Source organism: Terrapene carolina, unplaced genomic scaffold (genome assembly GCF_002925995.2).
Source record: "Terrapene carolina triunguis isolate 2854851 unplaced genomic scaffold, T_m_triunguis-2.0 Scaffold165, whole genome shotgun sequence".
NCBI lineage: Eukaryota > Metazoa > Chordata > Testudines > Emydidae > Terrapene > Terrapene triunguis.
In genome coordinates this window covers 1,345,418-1,364,228 of record NW_020664516.1, presented here as the reverse complement: position 1 = coordinate 1,364,228, position 18,811 = coordinate 1,345,418, and the positions used below count along the sequence as shown (strand labels likewise).

At 51.9% G+C, this 18,811-nt stretch overlaps 1 protein-coding gene across 2 annotated transcripts in view; it reads left to right on the top strand.

The window, feature by feature from the left end:
- Positions 1–17,582, top strand: part of LOC112115017 (splicing factor 3B subunit 3) — a 56,356-nt gene extending 38,774 nt beyond the window's left edge. For both annotated transcript variants that reach the window (XM_024211985.3, XM_024211984.3), the window contains exons 19-26: positions 112–317; positions 1,211–1,367; positions 3,362–3,487; positions 5,287–5,499; positions 12,591–12,689; positions 13,720–13,863; positions 14,638–14,742; positions 16,542–17,582. In XM_024211985.3, coding sequence (XP_024067753.1) covers positions 112–317; positions 1,211–1,367; positions 3,362–3,487; positions 5,287–5,499; positions 12,591–12,689; positions 13,720–13,863; positions 14,638–14,742; positions 16,542–16,682 — 1,191 coding nt within the window. In that variant the 3' untranslated portion in view covers positions 16,683–17,582. The remainder of the gene's footprint in view (positions 1–111; positions 318–1,210; positions 1,368–3,361; positions 3,488–5,286; positions 5,500–12,590; positions 12,690–13,719; positions 13,864–14,637; positions 14,743–16,541) is intronic.
- The last annotated feature ends 1,229 nt before the right edge of the window (positions 17,583–18,811 follow it).

Below are 18,811 nucleotides of genomic sequence, written 5' to 3'. Positions count from 1 at the left end.
GCTCATCTTCTAAATCACCACCACGCCAAGCAGCTTGGGTATCAGCCTGTCTTGAAACGAATCCCCTCTTATGCTGAGTTCTTTCTCTTCCTGCTGTACTGTGTGCTGCAGGAAATGGTGGAGGCTGCAGGTGAGGACGAGAGGGAACTGGCCGCAGAGATGGCAGCCGCCTTTCTGAATGAGAACCTTCCCGAGTCCATCTTCGGTGCTCCCAAGGCAGGCAATGGCCAGTGGGCCTCTGTTGTCCGAGTGATGAACCCCATCCAGGGCAATACTTTAGATCTGGTCCACCTAGAGCAGAACGAAGCTGCCTTCAGGTAAGGAGCAGTGCCAGACACAGTTTCTGGCTGTCTTGTGCTTAAAATACATTGCTGCTTATTTTGCCCAGACGTCGATTGAGTTGAAAGGCCACATTGTTGGGAGGCTGGGCACTAAACCCCAGTAGACACCTCCCTGCACGCCGAAGCTCTTATCTTCCCATCGCCCAGCCCAGTCATGCAAGGTGGGTATAGGCACTAGCTCTTAATACCAACATGTTCACTGGACCTTTAAACAAGCAGTTGAAGGATAGTATTCTAAAAAGGCCCTATGGGGTGCAGATGATAGGAGCAGTTGTCCTTGTGTTCCCCTCCCTTCTTTCCCCCTCCCTTCCTTAGCATCCTCTCTGCATTGATTAAACTGCCAAGCAATGTTGTGGGTGCATTTAAAAGGGCAGTTACTGTGTATAAGAGAAATCAGGTGGGACTGCAGCAAGGAAGATCAGTCCAGCCGACTGACACGCAGACTGTCCATTTTGCTTTGTGTAATCCGTCCTCGAGACGCCTGACCCTTGTGCTGATGGGCTAAGCATCAGTCGGGGGAGGAGAAAGATGAAAGGAGGGAGAAGAAGTTGCTTATAAATGTCCAAAACGTAAATTCCCTCTCAAAAGAAAAAGCAGCAGCCCAGAGTCCCACTTCCTGCCTGGGCACGGTGACTATTCCGTACCTATAACGCTGTCTAAAAGTGACTACTTAGGATGTGTTTTGGGGGGGAACGCTGAGTGGAGGGGATAGATGAATGAAATCAGCAATGTGAAGTCAGGCTTCCAAAGCTCTCACCCAGCTTTACCATCCATGTGTGACATGCAGAGCCTATCCCGAGGCAGCTCTGGCTTTGGTTTCTGTACTTTGCTCACACTAACCTCTGGGCGCCTGTCTGTGTTGTCCCCAGTGTGGCAGTGTGCCGATTCGCCAACGCCAGTGACGACTGGCATGTGCTGGTGGGAGTGGCCAAGGACCTGATTCTGAACCCCCGGTCGGTGGCTGGTGGGTTTATCTACACATACAAGCTGGTGAATAATGGCGAGAAGCTGGAGTTCCTACACAAGGTGAGCGTGCCCTGCGTGGAGAGGGCTGACCTCTCTTGTGCTAACGCTGGGGGAGGTACAGACCAAGAGAGGAGGAAGGGAGCCAGGCAAATCCACATTGAAGCTCACTGAGTGCATGAGAGGCCCAGACAATCTTCAGATGGGTTTGGAAAACTGACCACACTAAACTACACTTTGAGTCCCCTTGAGATAATCTTGTTCCAAAGCATATACCAGATAGACTGTGACAGCTGCCAGCCCCACATTCCTTCGTGTGGCTACTGCCAGTATAGGTAAATGGGCAAGCCCTGAGCTGTGCCAGGCAGGTGATAGTCAATGCAGATGCAGGAACTTTGCACAACTGGCAGTAGCTGCAAATCTCACTACTAATTTTCCAGGGCACCTCACTGGCACTAGTTGGGCTCTGGCAAAGTGACTAGAGATTTGGGGAGACTGTAGACTAACCATAATTTTTCTCCTGCTCTGGAAACTTTGAAGGAGGGAGAAGTCAGTCTGCTTTCCAGGAGGAACTGGCAGGAAAATTCTGCATCCAGAGTTACTGTCTGTCTAGCTGCTTGTTTGGTCCCAATCCCATAGTATCAGCCCCTCACAAATATGAGCATGTTTATTCTCGCAACCCCCGTAGGCGATAGGGAAGGATTATCCCCTGTTACCGGTGGGGAGCTGAGACCCAGAGAAATTGACTTGCCCAAGGTCACCTGGGAAGTCAGTGATAGAGCTGGAAATTGACCCTGGGTCTCCTGAGGCCAGGCCAGTGCCATGTGTGCATTGCCATGCGCCGGATTGACAGGTAAGGACTCTATTCCCACTCCCAGAGAACAGTTAGTGAGGTTAGAGGGGGGAAATGCTGCCATTTTAAAATGCAGTATTTCCACGCTTGAGCTTTCATGGTGGCTATTTCTTTACAGAGCTGACCTGCACTCAGGTCACTTGTCTTGATGATGAAGGTTCCCTGATACCCAGGTTTAGTAGTATGGCCCTGTGTACCTTCCTTTGGTTACATGCATAAGTGATTTGACTGCTCATAGTAGCATAGATCACTTGATGGACCTCCAGGGTTTCAGCAGCACCAAGTATAGTTGAGAAATGGGGATGTGCTAAAGAATGTAGTGGCTTTCTTCTTTCTTCCCACATTTCCAAGTTCATCAAGAGGGTTCTGTCCTGGGCGAGGGCCGCTATGATGCGTTTTAACGCCCACCATGTAGCTTACAGAGCCAGCTGGGTGGACTGGCTCTTGTTAGCCAGTGTGACCAAACCTGGAAAAATGTGCTGATGACTGTCAGCACCAAAAACGCCAGTGGAATTAATTTTTTCCATTGTGATCGCTGACGGGTCCTTTTGGATTAACAAGAATATGGCATTATCCTTAGGAAAATTTGCCTGCCTTAGAGCTGCCAAGGATATCTTGAGCTCTTTCAGATTTAACGTCTTCTCCACTGGATGATACAGAACTCCTACTGCAAGCACTGAATCGGATCGAGATTTCTGAGACTGAAGGATTGTTGATTGTAATCTGAACTGGATTTAGCAAAAAGTAAAATCTTGTTCATGCCGGGGAAACACTAAAGCCCCTGATTGGGGTGACAGTGCCTTTTCTGCCTTGCTGCATATTCTGCTCAATTGCTCGTAGAATGATCTCCACACTCAACTCCAACTCTCATTTAAGTGCTATGTCTGATATTCAGTGGCGTGGGAGTATCCTATCCAGGATTGCATAAGCACCAATAAAACATGGTGTTCCAGCATATAGTGTACGGCTGGCACGGGGGTTAGGAATTCTGCAGGACACATCAAGGACTCTGATTAACCTTGGCATTGAGAACTCCATTGCCAGTATCAAGGCTTTAAAGCTTCAACAGAACCACTGGATAAAGTCCATTCTCCAGCTCTGCTTTATTTTTCAGTAAAGGTGCAAGTACAGTCAGTTGTCTTCGGGGGGTTTTGTCTGTCTCACTGGACTTTCTAATGTGCGTTCCTTTCACCTCCCTGCGTAGACCCCTGTGGAGGACGTACCTGCAGCCATTGCCCCATTCCAAGGCCGAGTCTTAATTGGAGTTGGAAAACTTTTACGTGTATACGACCTGGGCAAGAAGAAGCTGCTTCGGAAGTGTGAGAACAAGGTATTGGCTTTGGTTCTTGATGGGTGCCATTTCTTGGGGTGAGGGGTACGAGTAAAGAGTAACGCTTGGGGATACGTTTTCAAAGCAGGGTTTTAGGTATGGTACGTTCAGTGTGTGTGTGTTTGTCCTATATAAACTCCACACCAGAGGGCCCCATCCAAAGTTCTGGGTGCCCTGTACATACACCCCAAAACAGAATAACATAGGAAATACCAAGTAAAAATCAACCACAGCAGCAACTGCTTCTCTCCCATGCCACGTCTATCATTTGATCACCAGTCATGTGAGCAATACACTTTAAAACTCTGCCACGCTTCGCTTCTAGACAGAAATGTCAGTGGGTTTTTCACACACTTGTTCTAATGAAATGCACAGTCCCTCCAGTACTGCTGTATGGTATGTGGGTCACCTCTCCTCTAAATACAAATTGAGGGTCTGGTAACATTTCCCATTTGACTATATGGGAGACACTTTCACCCCTTACACTAGGGGACAGTAGATTCTTCCAACAGCCCAGCAGAGCATAGGCAGAAACAATGGAGTGATGAGGCTCTGGAGTGCCATTTGATCTGGACACACTGGAGAGCTAAAGTGGGCAGCTGTTAAACTCGTCACTCTTTTACGGCCACAGAAGGTGCTGTGTGCCAGGACAGAAGTCAAAGGCTGTGTCTACACTGCACACTAAGCCTGGGTCTGTGGGACCTGGGCTTGTGGACTCGGTGTTTCCAAGTCTGCGCTTGAGCATCCACACTGCATTGTAAACCTGGGTTTACAATTGCTGGGCCTGGGTGTCTCAGCCATGCTGATGGGTCCGTATTGCACTACGCAGATCTTCTGACTCAGGCCTGCAGCTTGAGCTGCATCCACACTGCAAAATGAGAGGCCTTGGACCCGAGTCTCAGTGGGACTTGGGCTCTGAGCCACCCCCGTAGTAGTGTCCTAGGACCTGGGTCCTGAGTGCTTGCTGACCCGAGTCAGACTGACTTGTGTGTGGACATTAGAAAGAGTTGGGCTCAGACCTGAGTCAGAGCCCAGCCTTAGTGTGCGGTGTACACATACCTAGAGAGGCTCATTAGGTTCCATTAGGACTGCCAAGGAAACTGCATTCCTTTAAGCTCTAGGCATATGGTGGGGGGTGTTTTGCTCTGCATGGCTGATACATTATACAGCACGAAAGCAGTTAAAGAAACTGCAAAGCACTTTTTCTAGTGCTTTAGCTGGCTGCTTCTCTTACCATTTCCTTCCCCTGCAAGCTGCAGGTCTTAGGCCAACCTCTGGTTGTCCACTGCACATAGACACACCAGAAATCCACAGGGTAAAAAGGGAACATGGAAAGGACAGATTTTGCCTAGGTTTTGGCTCCCATCACAACTTGCAAAGTTTTCTTCTCGGATGCTTTGTGACCGGAGCTGTGAAGGGGCATTGCCTGGCCTGGAGGTCAGGGGGCATAGTCCGCACATCTGTAGATGTAGAGCTGGCATCTGTGCTCCTACACACACCCCGGTCAGGCTACTTCTGCTCCAGACAGGGTTATTTATGGGGTCAAGAACTGTGCACAGTGGCCACTGTAGTTCAGGTATGCACTAACACCACTTCCACTGTCCGTGTTCTGGAGCCATGGTGGGTCAGAATTGCAGCTGTGGTGTCGGAGCCAGGGTGTAAAATTGGGGACTAGTCGATGGAGCAAGGAAGAAAAGGCATTTAAAATGAATTGAGTCGGGTGGATTTTCTGAGTTGGAATGAAGCCCATTTGAGTTCTTTATCAGGGCAACTTACTGTTGTAATTCCCTTTCTAAAAGCACATTGCCAACTACATCTCCGGCATCCAAACTATCGGGCACAGAGTGATCGTGTCGGATGTCCAGGAGAGCTTCATTTGGGTGCGCTACAAGAGGAATGAGAACCAGCTGATCATCTTTGCCGATGACACCTACCCCCGGTGGGTCACCACCGCCACCCTCCTTGACTATGACACTGTGGCCGGAGCAGACAAGTTTGGCAACATCTGTGTGGTGAGTACGTGTGTCTGAACCGTCAGGACACCCCAGAGACCGCAAGTACTCACTGGGAACAGCCACGTGTGTCTACAGAAATGAGAAAATGCATGTATGTTAGAGCCAACGCCCTATCGCTAGCCTTTACTTGTTACAAGTGCCCCATGGGACAGTTATTCATCAGTGAGATGGCTGGCTGTTGTAGTTTCTCAGCATATTATTCAAAGCAAACAAGTTAAAGCATTGGCATCAGAAACCACCATACTCAAAAGTTCACTGAACTTACTTAAAAATAAAAACTTTCAGGGCAGATGTGCTCTTGACCTTTGGTAGCCACTGAGCATTCCCTGATGCTTTTGTCAAGAGCAAGGGTGTTTACCCTTTGTATTGGCCAAATCCCAGCTCTGGTGTTTAGCTCTGGCTCCAGAAATTCCCTGCGCAGTTTGGGTTGGTTACAGAATTCCATGCTGCTTCCTGACCTGTTCTTCCCCCCACTGGGGGCTGAATTTCAGTGGCACGTGGACTGTGTCTCCTGGTGGTAGTCCGATTAGTTTCTAAAGTGCACAAGGTGCGGGTTTCGAAGCCTGAGTTCTAGACGTGTCTAATGTTACTCAGCTAGCATTTGGCTGTGGCACAAGCCCGTCCTTGTCTGTCATTACGCCCCAGCCTCCGTCAGGCTGGTCTGGCACAACTTAGCTTCACCTCTGTGAACACACTCTGTGAATGCCGGTGCTAAGGCAGCCAGAGACCTGTGCCATGTGACCAGTTCCGCCCTGGTGACTTAGCTCTTAATTATCATGAGTTTTACCTTATTTCCCTGTATGTTCAGAGGAAAGGTTCAGAGAAGGGCAACTAAAATGATTAGGGGTTTGGAACGGGTCCCATATGAGGAGAGATTAAAGAGGCTAGGACTTTTCAGCTTGGAAAAGAGGAGACTAAGGGGGGATATGATAGAGATATATAAAATCATGAGTGATGTGGAGAAAGTAAATAAGGAAAAGTTATTTACTTATTCCGATAATACAAGAACTAGGGGCCACGAAATGAAATTAATGGGCAGCAGGTTTAAAACAAATACAAGGAAGTTCTTCTTCACACAGCGCACAGTCAACTTGTGGAACTCCTTGCCTGGGGGTATGTCTACACTACGAAATTAGGTCGAATTTATAGAAGCCGGTTTTATAGATATCAGTTTTATACAGTCGATTGTGTGTGTCCCCACATAAAATGCTCTAAGTGCATTAAGTCGGCGGACCGCGTCCACAGTACCGAGGCTAGCGTCAACTTCCAGAGCGTTGCACTATGGGTAGCTTTCCCGCAGTCTCCGCCGCCCATTGGAATTCTGGGTTGAGATCCCAATGCCTGATGATGCAAAAACAGTGTCGCGGAGGGTTCTGGGTACATGTCATCAGGCCCCTCCCCCTCCATCAGAGCAACGGCAGACAATCGATTCGCGCCTTTTTACCTGGGTTACCTGTGCAGACAACATACCACGGCAAGCATGGAGCCCGCTCAGCTCAGCTCAGCTCACCGTCACCATATGTCATCTGGGTGCCGGCAGACGTGGTACTGCATTGCTACACAGCAGCAGCTAATTGCCTTTTGGCAGTAGACGGTGCAGTATGACTGGTAGCCGTCATCGTCATATTCCTCAGTGAGTTCAATCAGGGGCACCCGGGAAACTTCTTCAGCAGATTCCTCTAAGAAATACTGAACCAAACTTTCCACTCTGGGCATCTGATTATTCATTTTGTCTCATGGAGACCCAGCAGTCCTATTGAACCGTCTTGACGATGATTGCTAGCAGTCGTAATACAGCATTTTCTGCCAAGCACCCAGAAGATGCCGATGACTATCAGTCATGCTGCACCGTCTGCTGCCAGCTTAAGATGTAAAAATAGATGGACCAGATTTGTTCTGTATTCATTTGCTTCCCCCTCCCTCTGTGAAATCAACGGCCTGCTAAACCCAGGGTTTTGAGTTCAATCTTTGGGGGGGCCATTCTGTGTGACAGTTGTTTGTGTTTCTTCCTGATGCACAGCCACCTTTGTTGATTTTAATTCCCTGTACCTGTACGCCATGTCGTCACTCGCCCCACCCTCCCGCCCTCCGTCAGACACTAGTTTCGCGCCTTTTTTCAGCCCAGACGCCATAGCACTGGGATCATGGAGCCCGCTCATATCACCGCGGCAATTATGAGCACTATAAACACCACACGCATTGTCCTGGAGTATATGCAGAGCCAGAACATGCCAAAGCAAAACCAGGACCAGGCGAGGAGGCGATTGCAGCGCGGCGATGAGAGTGATGAGGAAATTGACATGGACATAGACCTCTCACAAAGTACGGGCCTCAGCAATGTGCAAATCATGGTGTTACTGGGGCAGGTTCATGCCGTGGAACGCCGATTCTGGGCCCGGGAAACAAGCACAGACTGGTGGGACCGCATCATGTTGCAGGTGTGGAACGATTCCCAGTGGCTGCGAAACTTTCGCATGCGTAAGGGCACTTTCATGGAACTTTGTGACTTGCTTTCCCCTGCCCTGAAGCGCCAGAATACCAGGATGGGAGCAGCTCTCACAGTTGAGAAGCGAGTGGCGATAGCCCTGTGGAAGCTTGCAACGCCAGACAGCTACCGGTCAGTCGGGAATCAATTTGGAGTGGGCAAATCTACTGTGGGGGCTGCTGTGATCCAAGTTGCCAGGGCAATGAGAGACCTGGTGATATCAAGGGTAGTGACTCTGGGAAACGTGCAGGTCATAGTGGATGGCTTTGCTGCAATGGGATTCCCAAACTGTGGTGGGGCGATAGACGGAACCCATATCCCTATCTTGTCACCGGAGCACCAAGCCACCGAGTACATAAACCGCAAGGGGTACTTTTCAATGCTGCTGCAAGCCCTGGTGGATCACAAGGAACGTTTCACCAACATCAACGTGGGATGGCCGGGAAAGGTACATGATGCTCGCGTCTTCAGGCACTCTGGTCTGTTTCGAAAGCTGGAGTAAGGGACTTTCTTCCCGGACCAGAAAATAACCGTTGGGGATGTTGAAATGCCTATCGTGATCCTTGGGGACCCAGCCTACCCCTTAATGCCATGGCTCATGAAGCCGTACACAGGCAGCCTGGACAGTAGTCAGGACATGTTCAACTATAGGCTGAGCAAGTGCCAAATGGTGGTGGAATGTGCATTTGGACGTTAAAAAGCGCGCTGGCGCAGCTTACTGACTCGGATAGACCTCAGGGAAACCAATATCCCCATTGTTATTGCTGCTTGCTGTGCGCTCCACAATATCTGTGAGAGTAAGGGGGAGACATTTATGGCGGGGTGGGAGGTTGAGGCAAATCGCCTGGCCGCTGATTACGCGCAGCCAGACAGCAGGGCGGTTAGAAGAGTACAGCAGGGCGCGGTGCGCATCAGAGAAGCTTTGAAAACGAGTTTTGTGACTGGCCAGGCTACGGTGTGAAACTTCTGTTTGTTTCTCCTTGATGAACCCTCCGCCCCCCCCCGTTCACTCTACTTCCCTGTAAACTAACCACCCCACCCTCCCCTCCCCCCTTCGAGCACCGCTTGCAAAGGCAATAAAGTCATTGTTACTTCACATTCATGCATTCTTTATTAATTCATCACACAACTAGGGGGATAATTGCCAAGGTAGCCCGGGATGGGTGGAGGAGGAGGGAAGGAAAAGGACACACTGCAGTTTAAAACTTTAACACTTATTGAAGGCCAGCCTTCCGATGCTCGGGCAATCATCTGGAGTGGAGTGACTGGGTGGCCGGAGGCCCCCCCACCGTGTTCTTGGGCGTCTGGGTGAGGAGGCAATGGGACTTGGGGAGGAGGGCTGTTGGTTACACAGGGGCTGTAGCGGCGGTCTCTGCTCCTGCTGCCTTTCCTGCAGCTCAACCATACGCTGGAGCATATCAGTTTGATGCTCCAGCAGCCGGAGCATCGACTCTTGCCTTCTGTCAGCAAGCTGACACCACCTATCCTCTTCAGCCCGCCACTTGCTCTCTTCAGCCGCGATTCAGCCCGCCACCTCTCCTCTCGTTCATATTGTGCTTTTTTGCACTCTGACATTGACTGCCTCCACGCATTCTGCTGTGCTGTGTCAACGGGGGAGGACATCTGGAGCTCCGAGAACATATCATCCCGAGTCCGCCGTTTTCTCCTTCTAATCTTCACTAGCCTCTGTGAAGGAGAAACATTTGCAGCTGGTGGAGGAGAAGGGAGAGGTGGTTAAAAAAGACACATTTTAGAGAACAATGGGTACACTCTTTCACGTTACATTTTGCTGTTCACATTACACAGCACATGTGCTTTTGTTACAAGGTCGCATTTTTCCTCTTATATTGAGGGCCTGCCGGTTTGGTGTGAGAGATCACTCACGCAGTGCCAGGCAACAGATTTCGGCTTGCAGGCAGCCATGGTAAGCCACAGTCTTTTGGCTTTTTTAACCTTCTTAACGTGGGAATGGTTTCAAACAGTAGCGCCCTCATTTCCCATACCAAGCAACCGTTGGGTTGGCCATTTAAAATGGGTTTGCAATGTAAAAGGAGGGGCTGCGATTTCCGGGTTAACATGCAGCACAAACACCCCCACACACACACCCGCCCAATTCTCTGGGATGATCACTTCATCCCTCCCCCTCACCTCTTGGCTAACAGCGGGGAACATTTCTGTTCAGCCGAGCAGGAACGGGCACCTCTGAATGTCCCCTTAATAGAATCACCCCATTTCAACCAGGTAACCGTGAATGATATCACTCTCCTGAGGATAACGAAGAGAGATAAGGAATGGATGTTGTCTGCATGCCAGCAAACACCGGGACCATATGCTGCCATGCTTTGTTATGCAATGATTCCAGACTACGTGCTACTGGCCTGGCGTGGTAAAGTGTCCTACCATGGCGGACGGGATAAGGCAGCCCTTCCCAGAAACCTTTTGCAAAGGCTTTGGGAATACATGAAGGAGAGCTTTCTGGAGATGTCCCTGGAGGATTTCCGCTCCATCCCCATACACGTTAACAGACTTTTCCAGTAGCTGTACTGGCCACGATTGCCAGGGCAAATTAATCATTAAACACGCTTTTAAACCATGTGTAATATTTACAAAGGTACACTCACCAGAGGTCCCTTGTGTGCCCTCAGGGTCTGGGAGCACGCCTTGGGTGAGTTCGGGGGTTACTGTTTCCAGGTCCAGGGTGATAAACATATCCTGGCTGTTGGGGAAACCGGTTTCTCCGCTTCCTTGCTGTGAGCTATCTTCATTGTCTTCATCATCATCTTCCTCGTACCCCGAACCCGCTTCCCTGTTGCGTGTTTCTCCATTGATGGAGTCAAAGCACACGGTTGGGGTAGTGGTGGCTGCACCCCCTAGCATGGCATGCAGCTCCGCGTAGAAGCGGCATGTTTGCGGCTCTGCCCCGGACCTTCCGTTTGCCTCTCTGGCTTTGTGGTAGGCTTGCCTTAGCTCCTTAATTTTCACGCGGCACTGCTGTGCGTCCCTGTTATGGCCTCTGTCCTTCATGGCCTTTGAGACCTTTTCTAATATTTTTGCCATTTCGTTTACTGCTACGGAGTTCAGCTAGCACTGATTCATCTCTCCATATGGTGAGCAGATCCCGTACCTCCCGTTTGGTCCATGATGGAGCTCTTTTGCGATCCTGGGACTCCATCATGGTTACCTGTGCTGATGAGCTCTGCGTGGTCACCTGTGCTCTCCACGCTGGGCAAACAGGAAATGAAATTCAAAAGTTCACGGGGCTTTTCCTGTCTACCTGGTCAGTGCATCTGAGTTGAGAGTGCTGTCCAGAGCGGTCACAATGAAACACTGTGGGATAGCTCCCAGAGGCCAATAACGTCGAATTCCGTCCACACTACCCTAAATCCGACCCACAAAGGCTGATTTTAGCGCTAATCCCCTCGTCGGAGGTGGAGTAAAGAAACCGGTTTAAAGGGCCCTTTAAGTCGAAAAAAAGGGCTTCGTCGTGTGGACATGTCCAGGCTTAATTCGATTTAACGCTGCTAAAGTCGACCTAAACTCGTAGTGTAGACCAGGCCTGAGAAAGTTGTGAAGGCTAGGTCTATAACAGGGTTTAAAAGAGAACTAGCTAAATTCATGGAGGTTAGGTCCATTAATGGCTATTAACCAGGACGGGTAAGGAATGGTGTCCCTAGCCTCTGTTTGTCAGAGGGTGGAGATGGATGGCAGAAGAGAGATCACTTGATCATTACCTGTCAGGTTCACTCCCTCTGGGGCACCTGGCATTGGCCACTGTCGGTAGACAGGATACTGGGCTAGATGGACCTTTGGTCTGACCCAGTACGGCCGTTCTTATGTTGTGGGTGCTGTATCCTGAGTTCTTACTCTCTGCACTGATGCATACATTTTTCCCTTTATATCCTGACACTGGCCACTTTCTGGACTTGACAGTATAAAATGATGCACGCTGTTATTTAGTCTTTAATTACACTGGTTGCCAAGAGATGCATTTAGTTTAGGGTGAGGATCAACCTCCAGGATGGCCTCTTTGGTGAAGGAGCTGCATTATTAGTCACCTTTCTATCTTCCTGTTTCTGTACAGCCCGTTAACACTGGGCTGGTCTACTCTAGGAAGTTAGGCTGGCTTAACTACGTCACTCGGGGCTGTGAAAAATGTCTTGCCCTGTGCGACGTAACAAAGCCAACCTAAACCCCAGCGTTGGCACCGCCAGGTCAACGGAAGGATTCGTCCCTCACCCTGGCTACTGCCTCTCAGAGAGGTGGATTCACTGCAGTGGTGGAAAACCCTCTTCTGTCGCTGTAATAAGTGCCCATGCTACAGGGCCACAGCTGCAGCAGCGTTTCTGGTGCAGCCAGACCCACTGCTGTGAATGACAAGAGATGGGTCATTCCAGGGGCCTAAGGACTTCCCCAAACACTCACGCATCCAGCCTTCCTAGTGCCCCACACGCATGCCAGCGAGGGTCTGTGTCGCATTCCCACCAGACCAGAGCACTTGATGTAATGCAAACTCAATGCCCCAGCGCTGGCAGTGTCCTTCTCTTGTCAGTACGGTGCTGGCAACAGACCAGCACGCTGACTGTGTCCTGCTTTGTCAATACAGGTGAGGCTGCCTCCCAACACAAATGATGAGGTAGACGAGGATCCAACAGGCAACAAGGCTTTGTGGGACAGAGGGCTTCTCAATGGAGCGTCGCAGAAGGTAACCTTTGGGGGAGGGAGGCAATCAGCTCCTCTGTGGAGCTGTGCAGAGTGAATGCGAGTGCATCTTTGGGGATCCATCCTGGGGGGAGATCAATCCTGCCGGGTAAGGGTCTGTAACCAGAATGGACACAGCCAAGCACCTTCCAGTTCTGAGAGCGCTGGCGAACACCTACAGAGAAGTGAGTGTCTGGGAGGGGGGCAAGGGCCCTCAGGTTACATTTCTCCTTCACTCCCCTGCCCTCTTATCAGCCACATCCATATGTGTGAAGAGCTCTAAGCCATTGGGTAAAGTGCTGGATTTTGCCGCATGCTCTCCGGTGGAAGAGCTTGTTCCGTTCCCCACTCCTGCTCCTGCCGGTAGAGCCATGCAAATCCACGGGTATCCGCTTGATATGTGTGGACGATTGACGCGGATACAAATTTTGGATCTGCACAGAGCTCTGCCGGTAAGAGCGGGCAGGCAGCTGTGAGGAACTGCGGCACGGATCCTCCACCTGCCCTGGGCAGAGAGCCTGGGGGTAGGGACAGGGGCCGGGGGCTGCTCGGGCCCCATGCCCAGGGCAGGTGGAGGGTCCGCCACTGCTCCACACAGCTGCCCGCCCAGCTCTTACTGTGGCCAGGCTGCAGCTCTGAGCTGCCCCCCTCCCAAGCCAGAGCTGGGTCGGGGAGAGCCGTGCTGGCAGCTGTGGGGAGCCTGGGTCCCTCCAGCTGCCCTGGGTGTGGGGCTGGGACACTGGGAGAGGGGCTGCTTGGGCCCCCCGCCCAGGGCAGGTGGAAGGTCTGCCGCGGCTCCCCACAGCTGCCAGCACATCTCTCCCCGACCAGGCTCCAGAGTGGGGACGGGGGTGCCGCCTCGGAGTCTCAGTCCAGCCCCTGGTGTAGAGCCCTGCAGATCCGCGGGGTTTGCGGCTCAGATGCGGATACACATTTGTGTATCCTTGTAGGGCGCTACCTGCCGGCCCCTTTTGTGAATACGTCTGTTGTGGATGAACTCCAGAGGAAAATACTGACCCGTGACTTGTTTGCAGGCTGAGGTGATTATGAATTACCACGTGGGAGAGACGGTGCTGTCGTTACAGAAGACCACGCTGATTCCTGGAGGGTCTGAGTCTCTCGTGTACACCACCTTGTCAGGGGGCATTGGTATCCTGGTCCCCTTCACGTCCCACGAGGTAAGAGCCATCCTGCTGCAGAAGCACTGCGTGACTGCCCAGCCACACCCAGCTCCTGTGTCAGCCTCCTCTATTGGCTTGTGTGTGTTGGTCGTAGACTGTAGGTAACTGCAGTATGTGAAAGTCAAGTGTGCAACAAAGCTCCTGCGAAAGGGAGCTGGTGAGATCAGGGCATATGGAAGGAGGGTGGGAAGAGACAGCGCCCACTAACTGGTCTTCCCTGTGACTGCTTCCTTAGGAATGAATCACAGGTGCTTTGCTGTCTGGGATGGATTTAAATAGTGGTGCACATGTTAAAGGGTTAGCTAAAGTGTGGCCCACTGAGTTATATGGCTTGGGACAACCTGAAGCCCTATATGGTAATAGGAACGTGCAGCTTGTAGCAGCTAGCTCCAGTGCTTGATGCTCCATCTTGATTCAAGCAGAGGCTGGTGGAGCATTGCATGCTGGGAGCTGTACTACTTTGGCCACACTTCCATCCTACACGTGAGAGCAGCTGCCACTTGTTTGGATTTATGCAAGTTTGGGGGGCCCGTTGTGTTTGTGGCAGGCTGGCAGCATGGCCCTGGGTGGGCCGGTTTTGGATGCTCCTGTCCCAGTGAAAAAGAAAATCAGTGCCTGGAAGTGGTGGGGGGGCCTTTGTGGCCAGGAATTAACTGCGCTGTGCAGGGCACAGGCTGCTAATGGAGTGTGACCATGTCCTGATGTTACTCCAGCGTCACATGGGTGGGAGGAGCAAATTGTTCTACCTCTCAACTACTTCTGTCCCTTCAGGATCATGACTTCTTCCAGCACGTGGAGATGCATCTGAGGTCGGAGCATCCCCCTCTCTGTGGACGGGACCACTTGAGCTTCCGCTCCTACTACTTCCCAGTTAAGGTAGGTCAGGAGTCTAGATCCGCCCTGGCAGCGGTAGCCAAGGTTGGTAGGTCTGACACCGGACACGTTAACTGTTCCAATATATCATGTGAGCATGTCATGGAATAACAGGCCCACAACTCCCTCCAGGGAGCTTGTGACAGCATAAACTACGAGAGTGAAGCTGATGTCAGCAGAGCCACTGTTGAATGGCATAATACAGAATACTCCCAGTTATACGAGTAGTGGGGGGACATGGATTTTATTCAACTAATGGAGAGTTCAGATAATCAAGAGGGCAGGCGGCATTCACCAGTAGGGTGGCCTCCCTGTGGCTGGGGGCTCCTCATAGTCCGGTCCCAGGGTCTCGCTTCGCCTCATTCACTCCCTCCCAAGACTGCGGGGCTGCAGAGGCTTCCCTGCACTGGCGCAGGGCCGGGGACACCCCATCCCTGCAGGCTCAAGGTGTGGACGGGGAGGCTGCGGTCCTGGCAGAGCAGAGACACCCCCCACACACCCTCCCCCAGCCAGGACTGCAGCCTTCCCTGCACCTTGTGCCTGCAGGGATCACGTGTCCCCAGCCCTGTAGCAGCACAGCGAGCCTGCTGTCATGGCCCCGCTCACTCACTCCCATGACAGCGGAGCTGCAAAGGGCTCCCTGCGCGGCCGTAGGAGCCATTCAGCAGCAGCGGGGCATCCCCCATAGCCAGGGGCTCGTCCTTCTCGTAGTTCTGGCCGTGAGTCTGTGCTCTGTTAGCCGAACCAAACCCATGAGCCATGTATCTCCTGCTGTGGGACAAAGAAGGGATTTGGGTAATGCGGAGGTTTGGATAACAGGGTTTCAGAGAAATGGGACTGTCCTGTAATACCTGGCTTCTGTCTAGTACTTTTCATCCTCCGCTTTGCAGAGGAGATCAGTATCATTACAGCTGGGGAAGCTGAGGCACAGAGTGGTGCAGTGATTTGCCCAAGGTCACCCAGCAGGCCAGTGGTGGAGTCGGGAACAGAACCCAGGTCTCCTGAGTTCCAGCCCAATGCTCTCCACTAGGTGACACTGCTGTCTCCCCAGAGCCTCATATTAACAATCAGGAAGATCTAAAACTAGGCCGTGGCGCAGAGTGTTGGATCTGCACCCTGCACAGGCGCCTGCCTGTTGCACCCTCCCCCTGTCCTGCTTTGTCCACCACCCTTTGGTGCCTGCATGGCTTTGCCTTGCTGTTCTGGCCGTCGTGTTAGCTGTGAGCAGTCACTGTGCCACATACCCAGGTCTTCCACAAAGCATTTTTACAGCTTGCAGGATGCTTATCGCTGCAGCTCTTGTAGTATCCCTGGAGCTGTTAAGCGGGCATATAAGCAGATATGTGTTCCAGCTACTGAGGAATTGCCCAGAGATAAGTCAGACCTATTATTGATGGCCTTGGGGCTGAGTCCCAAGACCTCAGAGACCTTTGAAACCTGACTGGAGACTTTCCCCTTCTCCGATTCCTCACTCAGAATCTTCTCCTTCAACCCCTTCCAGCACACCCCATCTAGAGACCCCGTGCCAGCCAGGACTTGTCGGCTGAAGCGAGATCAGCCTTGTCCTTCCCTCAAGTGGTCTGGGTTTGCTTGTTGTTAATTACTTTGACTCCAGCTGCTGTTCTCCAGCAGATGAGGTCACTGAGCGTGGGCCTGTTTCCAAAGCGGGATTAAGAAACTCCTAGCAAAGAGCTATTTGCCGTGCTGCCCTTTTGTCCTTTTCGTCTGTTCTAACTAAGTGGCGTTGCGGCCGAGCCCGTTTGATGCCCAGATTCTAACGTGTTCCCGTGTCCTCTCGCTAGAACGTGATTGACGGGGACCTTTGTGAACAGTTCAACTCCATGGAACCCAACAAACAGAAGAACGTCTCGGAAGAGCTGGACAGGACCCCCCCCGAGGTGTCCAAGAAGCTGGAGGATATCCGCACGCGCTACGCCTTCTGAGCAGCAGAGCCCCTCCTGGGACATGCCAAGGACGCTGCTCCCAGCCGGGTTGGAAGGAAGAATGTGTGCTTTTTTTTCCCCTTTTTTACTTCAGTTTGCTCGTCTTGCTCTGCCCCCTGGGGCTGGGTTTGTAAACTTAAAATCCAAAGTCACGAGCATTTCCCATAAACTCGGTACCAGCAGTTGGGCGTTCCAACATGGCAAGGTGCTGCTGGAGGCCTGGACACCCTGTAAACCCATCTAGTGATCGTAACTGCCTGCGAGAAGAGCAGGGAAGCTCTCCAGGCCTGCCCTCCATCCCTGGGGTCAGGGGCACATGGCTGTCAGTTGTCCCTGCCTTGCTGCCCCTCTCTTTGTCTAAGACCAGAGCCCAGACCCATTTTCTGAGGCCCGTTGGGGCTAGACCCCAAATGGCCTCATGAAGCGAGCTGGGCAAGGCCGTGCTTGGCAGAGCCCTCTCCCCACTGATGGCAGCTGGGTCAGGAGCGCTCAGATGGGGATCTGGCACTGCCCAGCCCTTTGCTGGGCTGTGACTCTGAGATGCTGCAGGGGTAATTGGAATAGCCCTGCCCCCACATACACACACCCCGTGCTAGGGGTTGGGGTTCCAGGAGCCCCATGGCCAGTGTGTGGAAGTCCCAGCACATGAAGCTCTGCAAAGGGGACATGGCCTGAATCCCCACTGGAAAGGCTGGGGCCAGCCTGGATTCCTGCACTCTTCGTTTTTAACTGGTTTCCCTGTAAATAGAGTTTTGTACAATGTTGACTCTGGCGGGGCATGAGCAGAGGTTGAGCTGGGGCTATATTTGTTTTGTAACAGCTTTGGCACGAGCGGTGCCCTGTCTCTGAGCTGTGATTGGGAGCAGCACAGAAAGAATAAAAACCTGGTTTTTAAATTGATTTGAGTGCTGACCACCTCTGGTCTTTACTCCCAAACAGTGTCTCCCAGCAGCGGGGGGCCAGGCCCAGGGCAGGGGACAGGGTCATTGAGCATGGGGAATGCTGCATGTCCTAGATCCACCTCCCCTACACTTGAAAGCCAGCCACCCTCCCTGCTTCTCCTTTGGCCCTGATATAGCTGGCAACAGGGGCCACTTGCATCCACAGGGCTGCAGATTCAGGCAGTTGGCCACCAGCCTATGCTTCTCCTACGGTGCCGCGATCCCCAGCCTTCTGGCGAGGGGGCGTGGGAGCTACCAACAAGGAGCTGGGGCGGATGTCAGCAAAAGCTTGTGAAATAGCAGAAATGAGTAGGGGAAAGGTGAGAGAACGGACTGGAGAAATGACAGGCTGCCTCCCATCTGCTTGCTGATTGGCTGTGCTGGTTTGTCAGTAGAGCTAAACACCTCCCGGGCTCCTTTTCGCTCTTTATTTTGTAAGCTGCCTTGCTCTGCAGCCAGCTGCCAGGTGTGGAGTTCGATGCTGCTCAGGATTTACAAATAAAGTTCTTGCCTGTTTTGCCGAAGCACAACTTCTGCTCCCTGGCTTCCACTCCAGCTTTGGAGGGCTAAAGCAGAGGCCAGCGGTGCAGCAGAGCCCTAGTCAGCCATCAGCATGGATCCGATTTTGTCACAGTAAAACTAGGCAGAATTCACGGAACCGTCACGTTAAAAATGTACAAAATCGGGGTGGTCGTGGCAACGAAAAAACGTGTAACAGTTTAGCAATGAAGTATTGCAGTGTGACGCGGCGGCGTTGACAGTGACCCTCTGAGGGAGTCACGGGGTGAAGGGGGCATTCCCTTCCTGAGCCCCGCCACCCGGAGCAGAAGCCCGAGCTCATGGACCTCTCTTCAAATCATGGAATCCGTAACGGAATCATAGCCTCAGCCATCAGTAGCGGATGTACGGATCTGCATCTCGGGTATCGATGCAGTATTGTGACTGGGGACACTCTCTCTGCAGAGTCCCCAGACTATCTCCTGATCTGTAATCCAGAGTCAGAAAGATGATTAGTGGATATGGCACTAGACCAGAACTTTGAGTTTGATTATTCCATCACCTTGGGCAAGTCACAATCCATGTTATGCCCCAGCCCTCTACCTGCTAAAGAGGGCTATTACTTCCTGACCTCACTGGGGCGTAGCGAGGGTGAACTGGTCACGGTTGGGAGGTGCTCAGTTGCTCTGG